This window comes from Eleutherodactylus coqui, chromosome 2 (assembly GCF_035609145.1).
Source record: "Eleutherodactylus coqui strain aEleCoq1 chromosome 2, aEleCoq1.hap1, whole genome shotgun sequence".
Lineage (NCBI taxonomy): Eukaryota > Metazoa > Chordata > Amphibia > Anura > Eleutherodactylidae > Eleutherodactylus > Eleutherodactylus coqui.
Window position 1 is genome coordinate 64,087,539 of NC_089838.1, and position 18,893 is coordinate 64,106,431.

At 46.8% G+C, this 18,893-nt stretch overlaps 1 protein-coding gene across 1 annotated transcript; it reads left to right on the forward strand.

Annotated features, from left to right (window-relative positions):
- The first annotated feature begins 1,844 nt into the window (after positions 1–1,844).
- On the forward strand, positions 1,845–16,385 carry LOC136609984 (rab9 effector protein with kelch motifs-like). Its single transcript, XM_066589258.1, has 7 exons — positions 1,845–1,909; positions 9,284–9,441; positions 11,231–11,448; positions 12,508–12,689; positions 15,551–15,810; positions 15,905–16,054; positions 16,195–16,385. Exons 1-7 carry the CDS (start codon positions 1,845–1,847, stop codon positions 16,383–16,385), a joined length of 1,224 nt encoding a protein of 407 aa, XP_066445355.1.
- Positions 16,386–18,893: the final 2,508 nt, after the last annotated feature.

Below are 18,893 nucleotides of genomic sequence, written 5' to 3' on the forward strand. Positions count from 1 at the left end.
TATAATGTAGCCTATATCCTTCCTCAAGATGCAAGCCATCTCCCTGTCAAATTTCACCAAAATCTCTTCAACGGTTTAGCTGTGAAAAAGGTAACAGACAGAGTTACTTTCATATTTATAATATTAGCATGGATTTCTAATCCAGTGTCAGCCCTCAACAGACATTAGGATTTCCCTGTGTAGCTCTGATGTCAGAGGCTGTTCTGTATACTGTAACAGACGTATGCAGAACTGCCTCCAACATTGGACTTGTGCAGGGAAATATTTATGTCAGACGAGGTCCAACACTGGATTGGAAAGGGCTAAAAGAGAATTTTCATTAAAAAAAAACAAAAAAAACTCAGCTTTCTGCTGCCTTCCTTTTATTCATACGGTGCAGTTGTTGCAAGAGTTGTAGACATTCTCAGATTCAGTCTGGGCTTTGGTTTATATGGGCACTATGAATAGGTAAATCTCCTACGGCCACATGGGCAAAAGGTGCATTTTCTGGGAACATGATGTGCGGTTCTTGTAGACATGACTGTCAGTCTCTGACTTCAAAGTTCTCTGGGGAGAATACTACCGATGTATCATCAGGAAAGGTCATCAATAGTTGATTGGCTGGGTCCATCGCTTGGGACCTCAACCGATCAGCTGAGCGGGCACATGCTGTCAGCACCGCAATAACACTGAGGTCGGAGCGGGAGCCTCCATGCAGATCTCTGTGTAGTGGCCGGCGCTTGTAACTGCAAGTACGGCTCTCCTTGAAATAAACACAATTTCAAGTTTTATGGATGCCATTGTTGGTCAAAACATGTTGCTTTATGGATTTGTTACCACAAATACATTGTTCATGCCAGCCAGATAATTTAAATGGGTTTTCCTGTTGATGACCTATTCTCTGGAAGGGTTATCAATAGTTGATCAGTGGGGATCCTCTGGTCTGCTGTCAGCACAGCAGGGCTAGATATACTTCTAGCTCTGACAATGATGATTAAGAGAAAGGCTTGGTTCCCATTGAAACCAATGTGAGTAATTCTATGATACGTCTGGCTCCTCCTGCACTGACAGCGGGCTAGAAGATCAGCAGCATCCCCACAGATCAGCTGTTGATGAACTATCCTGAGGAAAACCCCTTTAGGCAGTGCAGTTTTGAAAAAGCATGCCGTTACAGTAAGGCTATAGTTTCTACTAGGCTTTGGCTGCCAGAGACATAGTCCTGACCATTTAATGAAAGTGGTTTCATTGCAACACTTACTGGAAGTGCATCAGGTTTATAGTTCTGGTAAGTGTCATGTCACCTTGTGGGTTGCAATATGACCATATTTCGATGCTGGCAAACATAGGACAGCCATAGATAGCAACGCAGCCCAAGCCTTACAAAACCTGAAGTTATCCAACCTGTAAGGGTTTGAAGCTGATGATATTCTATGTGGCATCACTAACTATATATACACACCAAGGTAAAAGTTTGTACAGATATACATTGGATTCTACTGAATGCTTGATTAGCTAGTCTAGTCTAGTTTCTGGTAAGTTATGCCTTGAATTTAACAACCAGCTTCCGTTTATGGTGGGATTTATTACAGCATATGTCACATTTTTAGGCTTCATTCACGTTCTGTAGCTAGTTTTCATCATTTACCAAGGTCAGTTTTAGGCAGCCTGCACACAAGCCGGTCGGAGTCCCACAGCAGTATTCGGCACTGCCAGCAGTGGCGTCCGCACATACCTTTGTTTTTCTTCATCTGTACAGATAAAGTCATGCTTTTTCCGTGCCGTCGCTAGGTGAAGTAAAAAACTGACATATATAATGCCAGGGTGATAAAGACAGAATAAGCCATTTTCGACTTGCGCTCGCCAACATGCAATTTCCCCGTGGATGTGAGACGTTTCTTGCATCAAATCCACCTCGCATCACTTCGGGAAAGTATGGATCCTTCAGCGAGGCTGACACCCAAGGCAGAGGATCGCAGAGTTTTCTCCCATTCTTTTCAAATGGGAGACCTCGCATCGCACTTGTGTGCACCTAACACAAGGTGCGATGCTGCTGTCAGCCCTATTAAAAAGAATGGGCGATGCGAGGGCATGCCCAATAACTGTATATGTTGCAGTTTTTTTTCCACATCGCAGCATTCATATCTGTATGTTTCGCAAACGCACAAATCTCACACGAGAATCTCGTCCGTGTGAAGCTGACCTTGGACCTCCAACACACTAGAGGGGTTTTTCACTCCATGTTCTGACCAAATAAAAACCGGACGAGTCTCACGCAGCACACGGTTCCCCACCGCTTTGGCCTCCCTGCGGCAGTGAGTGACTGTCCCCCCGCGTTGTCTATGGACTCCCTGCTGTCGTACACCTGCGGTACTCTGCCATCGCCGGCTGTCACAGTGTGTTTTGTGGCCTCCTTGCTGTCCTCTGCTGAAACTCTGCGGCTGCCGGCGCTGGCAGTGAGTCACTGCCCCCCTTCGTGCTGTATGGGCTCCCCGTTCTCCTCCTCCTGCTGCCGCCGGCTATGAATTTGTGTCCCATGGCGGTCTGGCCTCCGTGCTGCAGCGCCGGCGGAAAAGGCGCTTTACGGCGCTGCGGTGTCCCTGCTGAGGCCCCCCTCTGCGGTGAATAGGGTGCTGCCGGGGAAGGAGCTTCACGGCACTGTGATGTCCCTGCTGACGACCCCCTCTGTGCTGAAACACAGAGCGTGGGGCTGCCGGCTGGGAAGACATGCTCCTAGTGGCGTGCATTGGCTGGAATACACAGGCTGCTAGGACCTTGAATTCTTGCACCAATCGGGAGATAAGGGCGTGACAGGGGCGTTCCTCCATGGAAGGCCTGTTAAATCCCCAGCTTCCAATGGCGTCAAGATACACCAGTACCCACAGTGACTCCACCAGCAGAATAGTGAGTGCAGCTATGGAGTATTAAAAACAGCAGGGGTCCCCAACCACCGGTCCGCGGACCGGGGCCGAGCCGTTAGGTGGTTAGCGTCGGTCCACGGCACCGCCGGAACTTTTCTTCTAAAAACAAGGCTCGCGGGCCTAATCTAGCCCGCTGCCTCGTGTTATGTGGCCCGTGACGTGCCGACGCCACTCACCACTGAAGCGATTATCAGCAGGGGCGCCGCAGCTCCCCGCTGGTAATCGCGCTGATCCCGGCGCACACTGAGGTCTGTGTGCAGCAAGGATCCTCCTCCCTGAGTCCCCTGCTGATTAGTTCCACAGGAGAGGACTCGGGGAGGAAGCGCGCCGGGCTGCACACTGACGTCAGGGCAAGCAGAGAGAGAGCGACGCTGACAGCAGGGAGGAGGTAAGTATATGGGTTGGGGGGGCTGTTTATTTCTGGGGGGGGGGCTGCTTACTACTGGGGGGACTGCCTATAACTGAGGGGTGGGGGCTGCCTGTAACTGGGGGGGGCTGCTTACTACTGGGGGGGCAGCTTACTACTGGCGGCGGCTGCTTAGAACTGGGGGGCTGCTTACTACTGGGGGGCTGCCTGTTACTGGGGGCAGCTGCTTAGAACTGGGGGGGGCTGCTTACTACTGGGAGGGCTGCTTACTACTGGCGGCAGCTGCTTAGAACTGGGGGGCTGCTTACTACTGGGGGGGCTGCCTGTTACTGGGGGCGGCTGCTTAGAACTGGGGGGGCTGCTTACTACTGTGGGGGGGGGGGCTGCTTACTACTAGGGGGGCTGCTTACTACTGGGGGGGCTGCCTGTTACTCGGGGGGCTGCTTACTACTGGCGGCGGCTGCTTAGAACTGGGGGGGGGGGCTGCTTACTACTGGGGGGGGTGCCTGTTACTGGGGGAAGCTGCTTAGAACTGGGGGGGGGGGCTGCTTACTACTGGGGGGAGCTGCTTACTACTGTGGGGGGGGGATGCTTACTACTAGGGGGGCTGCTTACTACTGCGGGGGCTGCCTGTTACTCGGGGGGCTGCTTAATACTGGGGGGGCTGCTTACTACTGGGGGGCTGCTTACTACTGGGGGGCTGCTTATTACTGGGGGGCTGCTTATTACTGGGGGGGTGGGGCTGCTTATTACTGGGGTGGGGCTGCTTATTACTGGGGGGGGCTGCTTATTACTGGGGGGCTGCTTTTTACTGGGGGGGGGCTGCTAATTACTGGGGGGTTGGGCTGGTTATTACTGGGGGGCTGCCTATTATTGAGGGGTGGGGGCTGCTTATTACTGGTGGGGGGGGGGCTGCTAATTACTAGGGGGGGCTGCTTATTACTGGGGAGGGCTGTTTTACTGGGGGAGGAGATAAATTATATGCTGCCCTATGTGTGTGCTGGGGGGGAGATAAATTATATGGTGCTCTATGTGTGTGCTGGGGGGGAGGGGAAATAGATTATATACTGCCCTATGTGTGTGCTGCCAGGCGGGGGGGGGGATATATTATACTGCCCTATGTGTGTACTGCCAGGACATTCTAAATGTCATAATTGAATACGTATGCACTAAACTCCAACCCACTTCATAACCCCGCCCCATAGAACCAAAGCCCCGCCCATGTCCTGCCCAGCGCTGCCGGGCCTTGTAAAAATGTTCTTGCTTGAAGCCGGTCCCTGGTGCCAAAAAGCTTGGGGACCACTGTAATACAGGATGTAACACAGCATTGGTAGAAGATGTAACCACTACAGAAAGAATCCTAGGGACTCTGGTGATACATAGCAGCTGTGTCATATTGTGCTCCTGGGACCTGTAGTACTATGAAGGTGTGGATGATTCGTTTGCTGTGTGTGTGGATTGCTCCAGCCAATCACCATGGGAGTCTGGTTTCTGATCTGCATGCATGCGGTTTTGTTCGGTTTTTGTCTGATGTCCCTTGTCTAAACATCATCCTGTCTGATCCACCCATTCATTAGTGGTTGGACGCCTGTTCCATGTTTGTTTGTTTGTCCTGCCTGTCCGTTGGTGGGCGTACACCCAAAACATGTCCAGTTCATTCCCCTCTGTCCGTTGGTAGGTGGACGCTAGGGCCTTGTCTTGTCTGTCCATCTGCAGGTGTGCAGGCGCATTATGTGAATGATGTCCGATGTTTGAATTCACCTGCATCTGTATGTCTGCAGACATTTTTTGTGTTACGTTCTTGTGTGGTGTTCCTGCCTGTTACCATCTAGGCTGAGCCAGGTTTCCCTAGGTTCCAATGTGGAGCCGTCCTTATTGGGACTATTGCCCCGTTTGTAGGCAGGGTTCCCATGCTGTGGTTTAGTTGCCTTGTCTTGGGAGTTCTTACTCTAACAACGAGGACCCTTGACGTGGGCTTGTAAGCTTACGTGTTTTGGCCAAAATACAAACCAATACCTCGTATTTCTCCCCATTACCTTCTGTTTGTGTATTACTATGTTTGGTAAGTATTTTGATGGCTATTGTTGCCGCTTGGACTTCCGGTTTATGTTTTGGTGTGTACGGTGTTGGTTCATATATTCCCTTTCCACTCATCGCTCAGCCGGCTAGAAATTGTGTTCATGTAGGTTGCTGTTCATACGACTTGCAGGAACGTAACAAGCTGGTGAGAGGAGCATCCAAAGAGCGGTGTGACTAGTGACATGGATGAGACTGAGCGCTGCTCCGGCTGCCTCTTACTACAGCTGGTGAGAGGAGCATCCAAAGAACTGTTTTACTGGTGATATAGATGAGGTTGAGCGCTGCTCGGCCGCCTCTTACGACAGCTGGAGAAAGACAGACTGCACCCTGCAATAGTCGCAGACACACTACATAGTATTGGATGAGACGGACACATTATATGCCAGATATATACAACATCCGGCATTGTGCACCTCGCCTCGTAATGTGAACGCTAATTACTTATGAGGATTTACAATTATGGGTGTAACCCTCTGAAAAATACAGAAACAGACGACCAAATACGGCAGATTTATTAAGAGACGTGCGCAAATCGCCCCAGCTACCCTCTTGCTGTAGAATAGCATAAAATATACCCGTCTTTGGGTGTTTTTACATTTTGCTTGTTCGCTCGGCCGTCAGTTTAAACACAAAGATAAGTTTTATTTATTTTTTTTAGGCAGAATAGTTCATTCATTCAGTTCGCTGCATCAGTGAATGAGAACAATGGAACAACCGCTGTTTAAGGCCTTATTTACACGGGCTACAAAACCGCACGACTTTGTAGCGCTACAAAAAACACATGTATGTGAAGCTGATGGTTTCCTATGGGTTCTTTCAGGCTACAAAACGTCTCTCATGTGAATGAATCCATTGGAAACCATCAGCTTCACATACATGTGTTTTTGTAGCTCGTGTAAATAAGGCCTAAACCGAACGTCTAGCGAAGATGCAAACAATGATTTTTATGCTTGTATAAAATGACGAATGAATAAGTGAATGAATTATCATATATTGTTCATTCGTTGGCTGTGTTTACACTGAGCCATAATCGTTCTGTGTAAAGCGTCCTTAGTAAATGTGGCCATTACTTGCTGATATCGGTCATTGTGTAGTGGCGCTCCCTTCCATGTTATATTGGGTTACTATGACCACTTTTTGCATCCCTGTGAATGACACCTCTTTAGTCTGTCTCCTATTTTTTATACGAGACCCTGTGTGTCTTCTGTACTCAGTTACTCTTCTTGTTAGTCTTCAGCCTTTTTCAGGTAGTCTGTTGTGTAGACGCGAGGATACAGACAATGTTAGCGCCCCCATCAGAGACTGAACCCCATAACACTTATAACTGGAGGTAGGAGCTGACATGATGACCTCGCTGTAGGTGGAGTTATAGGTTCTCTGCTCTCTATATGGAGCCCCTATAGTTCCTGCCCTGCAGCAGCTGTCTCCGTGTCTTTGGGAGATGATACACTATATTATATGTAAGATAAGACTACTTCTGGAATATTAGGCTGCAGCGATCACTCCCATGATGGCCACTGTGCAAGAAAAAACTCAGATAAAAGACAAACACCACGATGTAGGTGAATAGAATTTTCTTTTATTAGAAGAGCAATAAGCAACATTGTAATGAAATATTACCGGCCCTTTAATAAATTACACAATGATCACAGTGACTCTCAGGTTAGGACTGGTGAAGACCACAGAACTTGCTGTGGTCCTTCTCACCAGTCCATCAATGTCCTAAGATGAGAGCCGCCGGATCCAAAGATCCAGAGGAAGGCAAAAAACCCCCCGGAGAGTTCTACCTCAGGGGCGCAAAAAATTCCTTCCTGACCCCATATGTGGCGATCAGCTATCACCCTGGATCTAATCTGTCCTGCTGCATATTGCTGTATATATGATTGTAGCCGACCTCGCTCTGGCCCCTGCTTCAGGCGACCTCGCTCCGGCTCCGGCCCCGACTTCACGCGACCTCGCTCCGACTTCATGCGACCTCGCTCCAGCCCCGGCTTCACGTGTCCTGGCTCCGGCCCCGGCTTCACGCGTCCTGTCTCCGACCCCGACATCACTCGTCCTGGCTCTGGCCCTGTCTTCACGCGTCCTGGCTCCAGCCCCGGTTTCACGCGTCCTGGCTCCGGCCCTGGCTTCACGTGTCCTGGCTCCAGCCCCGGCTTCACGCATCCTGGCTGGCTCCGGCCCCAGCTGCACGCGTCACGGCTGGCTCCGGCCCTGGCTTCACGCGTCCTGGCTTCGGCCCCGGCTTCACGCGTCCTGGCTCCGGCCCCGGCTTCACGCGTCCTGGCTCCGGCCCCGGCTTCACGCATCCTTGCTCCGCTCCCGGCTTCACACGTCCTGGCTCCGGCCCCGGCTTCATGCGTCCTGGCTTCAGCCCTGGCTTCACGCGTCCTGGCTGGCTCCGGCCCCGGCTTCATGCGTCCCGGCTGGCTCCGACCCCGGCTACATACCTGGCTCCGTCCTCGTCAGGCTGTCCTGCTGAAGTGACACCAGATGGTTCTGGTTTAGAACTTTCACATTCTGCACCAATTATGATGTCATGTACTCTCTATGATGTCATGTACCCTGTGAAATCATGTGAATTGTGATGTCATCATACGCTCTACTGCAGTTTTTTTTTCATAAGTTTTTTAACCTAATATACAGTACACTCCCTGACCCTAATAGCTGAAAAGTCAGCGATTAATGAGAATTGAAAGAATAGTAAACAATTTTTTGGCATTTACACGAGACAATTATCACTCAATTTTATTCGTTTGAATGAATTTTGACCAATAATTGTCCCGTGTAAATGGCCCTTTCAGACAACAAAAAGGTCACATGTTGGCACACAAGATGTGTCAGAAAATCTACACAAAATCCCTGCAGAAATCGACGTCGGTGCGGATTTTGATGCAGACTTTCAGTTACGGTTCTGCTACGGACAATCCACAGGTAATCCGCCCGATGTGAACATGCCCTTATAGATGGCAAATAGAAGCTTTTCCAGGTTTTTTCATAGATATAAATGTATTTTGTGCCTTTTCCATCCCGCTGACACCGCACCCGCTTCTTCTCACCACTCCTAGCAGAGATATTGAGATATGTCACCATCCACCCTAAATACAATTCATGCCGTGCCCCCACGCTGGCACACGGCACCATGTCCAATAATTCCACAGACTTGGCATAAATGCTCGGACGGCGGTCTGAAAAGAGTCAGATTGTCAGACCATCAGACCATGCACGCACCTCACTGGCAGACCCCACTGAGTATAAATGCTGCTCTCAGAGTGGGCTGCATAAGATCCAAAATCCCTTCTTTCCTGCTCACAAACTAAGGGGCAGTCTAGACGGGGCTGATTTGCCAAATAATTTATGTGTGGACCCTTCGCACAGAAATTCCGCAGTGTTAACAGCAGCAAAGTGAATGAGAATTTGAAAATCTCATCCACAAGCTGCGGAAATCGACGTGCGGTGCGGAATTCAATTGCAGCATGTCAATTTTATTGCTGTTTCGGCTGTGGAATTCACCTTTTCAATGAGGAGGTGAATTTCACACAGAAATACAAAAACCGAATTCAAAATCTGCACCAAATGGTGTGGGTTTCGGGAGAGCCTTTCCTCTGCCCACATTCCGCTGCTGATCTGCCCCCGTGTGAACCCAATCTTAGGATTTCATGATAAAAAAAAATCATTTGTATCCTGCCCGGGTTGTCCACCTCGCACCCTGCTAACTTTTAACACTATATGTAATGGGAATACCATTACACCTAGTATGTAATGCAAAATGGTTTTATGTTGGTATTAGTATATAAATAGGCTGACATGTAATAAGACATCACACTGTTGATGGCTAAGTGTAATCCGTACCTGATACTATACAAATGTATCATCGTTCTTTTCAATTAGTTTGTTTGATGCATTAAACACTTTCTGTTCTGTTTTGGATATATCTTCACAGGTACGCTTTCGCACCCAGCGGAGAAGCCCCAAGTCATCGGGTTGGTCACACATGTCTTTATGTTCCTGACCCAGATACCCAAGGAAAGGGAAAAGTGGTCATTGTTGGAGGGGCAGATCCAAGCCGCTGCTACTCTGATGCACACATTATAAATCTAGGTAAAGCAAATGATTATTGGTCCCTTAAGGAAATATAGTTCCATTTATATAAAATAATAGTCCCTCACACTGGGTTTGTTTTACTTGGGGGCTCCTGAGCTGTCCAGGTTCTCAATTAATCGCTATTCATAAGTTGGGGATTACCCTTCCAGAATGGAGTGTTAGTTTAGAAGCCACAACCTCCTTTGTTCCCAGTAGATCAGCCAAGCCTCGAGTTCAAGATCTTCTTTCAAAGGCTGCACCAACAACTCCTGAACTAGTGCTTACTGCAACTATGTAATGCAAGCAAAATATTGTGCGCTAATGTCTTAAAGGGAATGTGTAACCGGGTTCATGCTGTCCCAACCACAGGACAAGTGTGCACCTTCCTATGTCTTATTGTGGAGCATACTTTGAAATTTGACTCGGAGGGGCGCTCCAAGTCAGAGGTGGTACAGCACTGGCAGCATCTAGAGTGACAGCTCTCTCCCTGTTTCTGTATAGGTAGAGAGCTGTCACTCCACGTGATGCAGGCAAGGAGAGGCTGGGGTGGCACCAGCTCCCTTCCGAGTCAAACTTAAAAGTATGTTTATTGTGAAGTGTCAAAGCATGATACACATACCTGTCCGGGGTTCATGCTGTCTGTGGTTCGGGCAACATGAACCTGGTGACCGGTTCCGTTTATACATCTTGAAGGGAAAAAATAATAATTTATACTACTCACAAACATTGGCATGAAATCAGCATGCAATGAAAAGGGCAAGTCTTTGTATGGCAATCACCTCCACCCGACTCAAGTTTTGCTTAACCCAACTTCTTCCAGGACATAACTCCTTCTGTCACTGAAGGTTTTTAGAGCTACTGTTCACAATTAGCATTAATTGAAACGACATAACATTTTTTTTTTCTTCAAACACTCAACACTTCATATAGGCTGTGTGCACTCACACGATCAGAAGATGGGCGTCTTGGTACAGCCATTGAACGCCATACACTTAGTCACGTGACCCTGGGGTATAACGGGGGTGAGAGACTGTAGTCCAAATAAAGTGTAATTGTAAGTTAGAGTACTTGTGTTATGGACAGACCTTTAAGTTACAGGTCTGATCATTGCAGTTCTTCAGATCCATATCCCCATCTCAACACTTCCTGCACTGAGTTAGTTTCCATCTTCTCTCAGGGATATTGTGTGGATCCATCGTGGGCTCACATCAGTTTCCACATCCAAACTGAATAGCAGCAGTTTTATTTAGATTAAAGGGGGGATTCAAATTCTTTGTTTTACATAAAATTCAGCTCACCCTGCTATAAAACGATAAAAAGCCATATACTCTCCTCTGTCCAGTGTGTCCCACGACTTCCTCTGGATCTCCCCTCTGACGTCACGTTTACAGGCTTCCTCAGCCTGCTGACTGGATGTCATAGGCCTACAGCCAATGACAGAGCTCAGCGATTAAGTGCTGAGCTCTGTTATTGGCTGCAGCTTCTGTGACGTTTCAGAAACTGGGCGGGACTGCTGCTTGTAAACACCAGGAGCAGAACCATGCGGCAGCACGGTACACAACGAGAGTGAGGAGTATAAGCCTTTTTGTTATTTTATGGTAGGGGGAGCTTAATTTTATGTAAAACAGAGATCTCAGAAAACCCCTTAAAAAAAAAAATTATATATATACAGTTATTTATTTTTTAAGGGGATTTTCCAAAACTTTTGTTTTACATAAAATCCATCAAAATATATTCTTGCAATATAATATCATATCTTACTGCTTGCTGTATATTGATCAATACTTGCCTACCCTTTTACGTTTAGACACTTATGAATGGATTAACCCTGATTGGAAGGATCTGTTACCGCGCTACGAACACGCGTGCTTTACATATTTCAGTGATCCTACTAGAATTTGGGTGTTTGGTGGAGCTGAACAGGCAGAGAACAGAAACAGTATTCAAGTAATAAGCCCAGTTATCTTATTTGTATGTTTTTGTATGTATACTGTATATTCATGTATGTTCTTATGTTACCTATTAGTATTAAATACAATGTAAAACATATCATACTCTCATTTCCTTCCAAGGTATCTTGGAATATTGCTTTTGCACTTGAAGGTTTGTACCTCTTTGCAGGGGTTGTACCCGTATTTACTTTTATCACTTATCCACAGGAGAGGTGATAAAAAGTTTGATTGGTGAGGTTTCACCTCTGAAAACCCCACCGAACCCAAGAACAAGGGGTCCCTATCCACCTCTTCTTAGCACTGTGGGCTCGCTGCACCAATCTATAGGGACTTAGAGACTGAATAATACGGCAGTCATACATCTAATGGATCTAATGGAAATAGACAAGTACAAGTGCTTGGAAACCTATGGGACTCCCAATGAAGATGAATAGAGCGGTACCTTGCATGCTCATCCACCATTCCAATCAGTCTCCTCCTCACTGCTGGACATCCAGTGGTCCTGCAATGAGGGGGACATGGGTCCACTTTTTTCTAGATCAGTGGGGAGCTCAGCAGTGAAACTCTCACCAATTAAACTAATTACCTACCCTATGGAAAGCTCATAGAAGTCGATTTTTGGAAAACCCCTTTAATGTTCTTGTAGCTGTCCATGCATTAATGTAAATGTTGGTGGACTTTGCCCATTTTGACAGCATCCACTGACAATCTTATGTGTATATTGGCATGCCAAGTGTCCTCAACAATAGACATCAGAAGAAACAAGGATCAAGCATGTTGGATTTCAAAATACCGGAACTTTCATTTTGCCTAAAACAAGCTGTTATCCCAGCTATCTCGTGAAATTGGTCTAAAATAGTTTTCCTGGGAGCAATTACCTCCTTCCATAAACTGGATGTAAGGAGATGTGTTTTATAGTATTTAACTTCTACAGAGCCATGGAGAAAATCTGAAAGCCTGTTTATTGTCAAAGATTCAGCTCGGCAATTGTCAAGAAAACATCAACGCTAGCAGCAGCCGTGAACAAGCAGCCTAACACCAAAGGATTCTCTAAATGCGACTGGGGAAGAACAAGGTCTGAGTACAAGTAGTCACGGTTTTCTGACGAGAATTGACATTTTTTATATTCTAGGAATTAGCGAGTTGCACTGGACAGTTAATGGATATTTTCAGTCCGATGACTTCACATTGCACTATGCCGGACACGAGGAAATCAGAGGAATGGAGTAACCTTTATTACAAACTAGCAGACCTCAAAGGCAGTAGAAAGTTAAAAAACAATCAGAGACTGTATCATTGCTATCAGGATACATGGTAAGCCAGTGAACATCTCCATCTTACTGGTCTATGCCCGACGTCCAGAAAACTCCAAAGAAGGACATCATTTACATTATGGGCGACTTCAATTCCGAAGTTGGCAGCCAGCCAGAAGCAACCATCACAAGAAGTTTTGGGCTTGGTGAAAGAAATGAAGCTGGTGATCGCCTGGTACAGTTCTGCCAAGACAATCGGCTCAGGATAACAAACACATGGTTTATGCAACCCAAATGCCAACTGTAGAGTAATGGTGTGATTACATGAACGGTCTTGCCACCTGTGGTCCTAAAAGTGGTTCCACCCTTGTCCTATGAAAAGGCTCAGAGGCTCCTTGTGTGTAGTGACCTCCTCTTCCGCTTGTGTAGAGCTTGTTGACCACTAGACACCTGTATGACGCCATCAAAGATATTTCATCCAGTTACCAGAATTTGAGAGGGGGTGCATTAGTGGAAAGTGTAAAGCTAAATGGTCATATCGATAAACTACCCACCACCTGGGCCATTTTGACCAGACTGTTTGGTGTTGGGACCAGTGGATGCGTCTGATCGTCCGACAAGCACAGGCAGCTCAAACTATTTATTTGTCTACCATCCACGGACAGATGGCACCTTCGTTACACCCTGTGTCTGTCAGAACCATTTTTGGGCACTTCGCTGAAGGACGTTTGGTCTCACGGTGCCCATTACGTCTACTGACTTTGACACCCACTGTCGCCTCTGTTTGCAGTGGTGTCATGAACAATTAAACTGGACTGCTACAGAGTGGAACTGAGTTGTCTTCAACATTGAATCCCGGTTTAGTTTGGGCACTGACGATGGCCCTGTTCGTGTCTGGAGACCTATGGGTGATCGCCTCAATCCCGCCTTTGCTGTGGAGTAGCACACTGCCCCCTGCTGGTGTGATGGTCTGGGGAGCCATCGCATACGAGTCGGTCACCCCTAGTAGGAGTACGAGGGACAATAACAGCTAGGCTATATGTTCAGGACATCCTGCTGTCACATATTTCCTTTAATGGCTGTTTCCAAGAGGCATCTTCCATGAAGTTCATACTCGGCCGTACACACAATGGTGACAAAGGAATGCCTCCACAACATTGCCACACTTTCGTGGCCTGTACCATCACCACATTTATTACCAATAGAACATGTATGGGACCATTTGGGACCCCAACCTCAACAGCCTATGAGTTTGCATGATCTAGAGGCTCAGTTACAGTAAATGGGGATCGATCTGCTGCAGGATGCAATACAGAACCTGTGTACCTCTATGCCCGGCCGTATCACATCTTGTAACAAAGTTAGAGGCGGCCCAACAGGGTACTCCATGCCCACCTGTATCACATCTTGTATCCAAGCTAGAGGTGGTAGAACAGGGTACTAGAGCCTCCATGCCCACCCGTATCACATCTTGTATCCAAACAAGAGGTGGTACAACAGGGTGCTAGAGCCTCCATTCCTGCCTGTATCACATCTTGTATCCAATCTTGTATCCTGTGAATTCCTTGGCACTTGGAGGCTTGAAAAAAGCCCCCCTATGGGGGCTGAAATGTTGCTTATCTCTTTTAGGTCTCTATTTATGGAGGATAAATAAAGATTTTCTTTCATCTATTGCTGTGCTGCCTGACTTCCATTTTGTTCCATAATTTTTTGGGACGGGGATCCAGTCCTAGTTTTGGCATGCACGCTTGTGCTTTGCATCTAGACTGCAGCCGTGGGATTCATTCGGCAATATATATTGAGTGCTGCTGACATCTGTACTGTTACACATCTTGTATCCAAGCTAGAGGTGGTACAGCAGGGTACTAGAGCCTCCATGCCCGCCTGTATCACATCTTGTATCCAAGCTAGAGGCGGTACAACAGGGTACTAGAGCCTCCATGCCCACCTGTATCACATCTTGTATCCAAGCTAGAGGTCGCCCAACAGGGTACTAGAGCCTCCATGCCCGTTCGTATCACACCTTGTATCCAAGCTTGAGGCAGTACAACAGGGTACTAGAGCCTCCATGCCCACCTGTATCACATCTTGTATCCAAGCTAGAGGCGGTACAACAGGGTACTAAAGCCTCCCTGCCCGCCCGTATCACTCCTTGTATCCAAGCTAGAGGCGGTACAACAGATTACTAGAGCCTCCATGCCCACCCCTATCACATCTGGTATTCAAGCTAGAGGCAGTTTAACAGGGTACTAGAGCCATCATGCCTGCCTGTATCACATCTTGTATCCAAGCTAGAGGTGGTACAACAGGGTACTAGAGTCTCCATGCCCACCTGTATCACATCTTGTATCCAAGCTAGAGGCGGTACAATAGGGTCCTAGAGTCTACATGCCCATCTGTATCACATCTTGTATCCAAGTTAGAGGTGGTACAACAGGGTACTAGAGCCTCCATGCCCACCTGTATCACATCTTGTATCCAAGCTAGAGGCGGTACAACAGGGTCCTATAGACTACCTTCTCAAGGGGTCAGTTTTCCACAATATATGATCCTTTTGCTTGGGTATTCTAATCACTTACTTGTATCAATGTTACAATCACACATATAAAGTTCTATAACTGCTTCTAAGGGATTCTTTTTGACTGAGTATACATTGGTTGCTCAATAAAGACTTATTTTATCCTATTCAAAGCCTTTTTTTTCCTTCCGTCACTTGATTTGTACTTTATAATCGTCCTTTCTTTACTGCAATTAGTCATCTTCCTATGGCCTAACAATCTCATGAGCCTCTGCTTCTACACAGCAGACTATGTATACAAGCAGTTATGAAGTGCAAAGCATGGGGGAGCAATACATTAGTCACCAAAACACAGTAGAGGATACAGCTAAGCTGTAGTAACATGTCTGTTTGCCATAATGGAGCAGAGTTTTACGACACGAAAGTGCAACCAATATATCGCACCAGTATATTCATGACCTGTGTTTCAGTGGACATGAGTATTATCCTCTCTGTTTCTCAGAAGGCTTATCTTGGAAGAACCCAAATGTAGAAGGACTTTGCCCTTCCCCAAGGACATTTCATACATCCTCCTCCGCCATTGGGGACAAGTTTTATGTTTTTGGAGGAGGAGAGAAAGGTGCAGAACCTGCCGCAGATAACAAACTCCATGTGTTTGATACAGGTAAGTTATATTGCTTTCTTTTCACATAAGGAGACCTAAATATGAACTTCATCTTAAGATACATGTTTTATTGCACATTTTGTTCTCTTCGTAGTCAGCTTGACATGGATGCAGCCTGTGACATCCGGTGATCCCCCTAAGCCACGTCATGGACATACTATCACAGCTGTAGGCTCCAAGCTATTCATTCATGGTGGGATGGCAGGCAGCTCATTTTTTAGTGACCTGTTCTGCATTGACACAGGTAAAATGACTGCGTATGATTAATGCTATTATAGATTAGCCATTGGATGGGCAGTAATGTTAAATGGGTTTATGTCAGATTTAGTCGTAAAATTAACGCTACTCTTCAAGTTCTATGTATAAATTGCATCTATTCTTTAGATACAATGGCGTGGGAGCAGCTGAGGACAAAGGGAGAGCCGCCTCCACCTTGTGCAGCTCATTCTTCAGTTTGCTGGGAGAACTTCATCTATATCTTTGGTGGGATGACTGAAGCTGGGCCAATAAGCACAATGTACAGATTTGATACAGGTATGCAAGCCAATGCCAATGAAAGCTCCAAATTGGAGTAACTTTAAAGTTTTGTTTCTGTTATTTTTGAAAAAAAAAGTTATAGACAGGTTGTTCAGTTGTAAACTAATGATGACCTATCTTCAGGATAGGTGAACAATGGTTGACTGGTAAGGGTTTGTCATCTGGGAATCCCGCTGATCAGCTATTATCTAGGCCAGTGGTGGCGAACGTATGGCACGCGTGCCAGAGGCGGCATACCTAGCCCTCTCTGCTGACACAAGCGTTGGCTGCTGCTCACCACAGTAGTGAATACCGGCTGCGGTACCACAGCTTCCCTGCCAGTATTTACTCAGCAGTGCTGATCCCAGGAGGAGGTCTGCAAATGTCAGGGCATATTAGAAGTTCTAGTCCTATCAAAAACTCAACAGACCAATGACATGCTGGGATTTGTAGTGAACATCAATCACTGTCCGAGGTGTAAGGGGCTGGTTTATCGAAATAACTCTGCTACATGCTACAACTCTGCTCAGTGAGTGGAACAGGTTGTCATGGGAGGTGGTGAGTTCGCCTTCAATGGAAGTCTTCAAACAGACCAATATCACGCTTGCAAAAATTCAATTTTTTAGAAATGCGTAATACATCTCTGAACATGCAATTTTCACGCATGTTTTTAACACACATGAAAATCTGATGTATTTTCCATAGGAAGAAGTAAAAATCGTATACCACGCACATAAAACTTGAATGTACATGGGAGTGCAATGTGTTTGCGATTTTGTCTCATTTTTTTAACACCCATTGGAAATAATGGGCGAGATTTCTGCAGACTTGCAAAAAAAAAAATAGAACATGCTGCGATTTTTCAATCTCACTGCAAGAGAAAAATCATCCATGTGAATAGACACATTGAAAATAATGGGTTATACTTCTGTGCAACTTCCAGCGCACAAAATGCAAGCGATAAGATCGTCTGTGAAAATATACTCTTAGGCTACTCTCACATGTGCATTTAGAAAACGCTGCTCTAAATCACAGAATTTTTACCACGATTTTGGGCGGCATTTTGGACGCATGTCACAGCATTTGACAGAACTTTTTAACGCACCCCATCATTGTGCTGGGTGATAAGGTATGTTAAAAAGCACTAAAACAGGCAAAAATAGAACAGACAGCGCTCGAAAATCACAGCGTTAGAAACGCCGTGTTCAAACGCATGTCTGGAAAGCCCCAATGAAATCAATGGTAGTGTTATACCGCTGTTAGCACGGCGCTCCGGATGCTGCGTTAATCGCAGTAAAAAGTGGAGTGTGTGAAAGAGTTCGGCCGGCTTTACACAGGCAAGATTTGTGTGTTGTGAGATGTATAAGGCTGCCTGTCCATGGGCGTAGCGATATCCCGCGGCAGATCGCCGCCGTCCGGGAGCAGGGGAGAGCTGATGGTTCTCCGCACTGAGCCTGAGGCTCACTGCGGAGAATCGCGGCAATTCTCAGCATGCTTCGAATTGCCGCCCGCGAACGGAGAATCGTTTTGATTCTCCACTTGTGGACAGGGGGGCTGCACTCTCCATAGCAACGCTATGGAAAGCGTTCACTGCGTTCCCCATGACCGGATTATCGCTGTGGGGAATGCAATGAAAATTCGCCTGTGGACAGGCAGCCTAAATCTCGCACAAATTTGAACCTCTTTCTTTTGAATAGGGTCATACACGTGAGTGATCTTTTCCCGCATCACATCAGATATCTTTAGGTGCCCCATCGCATCGCCCATTGTTTTTAATGGGGCCGGTGGCAGCATTGCACCGTGTGCAAAGTGAATGCTAGTCCGATGCGAGGTCTCCCCAATGAAAGCAGTGGGAGACACTCCACCATTCTCAGCTGCGGCTGTCATCCGCGCTTGGAGGATAGCTAATTCCTCAAAGTGATTCATGGCGGTTTTGATATACAAACACCTCACATCTGCGTGGGAAATCTCATGTTGGTGGCCAGATATTGCACTTGCCTGTATGAAGTTAGCCTTAGGCCTCTTTCACATAGATGACAGCAATTTTGCCACGAGAAAAATCACATCTTTGTTCCTGTGATTTTTTAGTGATATTGCTATTTTTTGTTAGAGTAATCACGCATTTTTTTACCACAAAAGTCAATAGGACTTTCTAATGTTAAAAATTAGAGATGAGCGAACGCGTTCGTCCGAGCTTGATATTCGTGCGAATATTAGGGTGTTCGGGATGTTCGTTATTCGTGACGAACACCATGCGGTGTTCTGGTTACTTTCACTTCCTTCCCTGAGACGTTAGCGCGCTTTTCTGGCCAATTGAAAGACAGGGAAGGCATTACAACTTCCCCCTGCAACGTTTAAGCCCTATACCACCCCCCTGCTGTGAGTGGCTGGCGAGATCAGGTGTTCGCCTAATATAAAAGTCGGCCCCTCCCGCGGCTCGCCTCAGATGCGGTGTGAGTTAGATGAGGGACAGTGCTGTTTGTACCGGAGCTGCTGTAGGGAAAGAATTGGTAGTTAGTGTAGGCTTCAAGACCCCCAAAGGTCCTTATTAGGGCCACTGATAGCTG

Bases quoted from the DNA above. Each gene is read 5' to 3' on its own strand.
- LOC136609984 (XM_066589258.1), top strand. From the start codon at position 1,845: ATGCAATTTCCCCGTGGATGTGAGACGTTTCTTGCATCAAATCCACCT. The intron at 1,910-9,283 runs GTATGGATCCTT...ATATCTTCACAG, and splicing joins CCTCGCATCACTTCGGGAAA to GTACGCTTTCGCACCCAGCG. The intron at 12,690-15,550 runs GTAAGCCAGTGA...GCCATAATGGAG, and splicing joins CATTGCTATCAGGATACATG to CAGAGTTTTACGACACGAAA.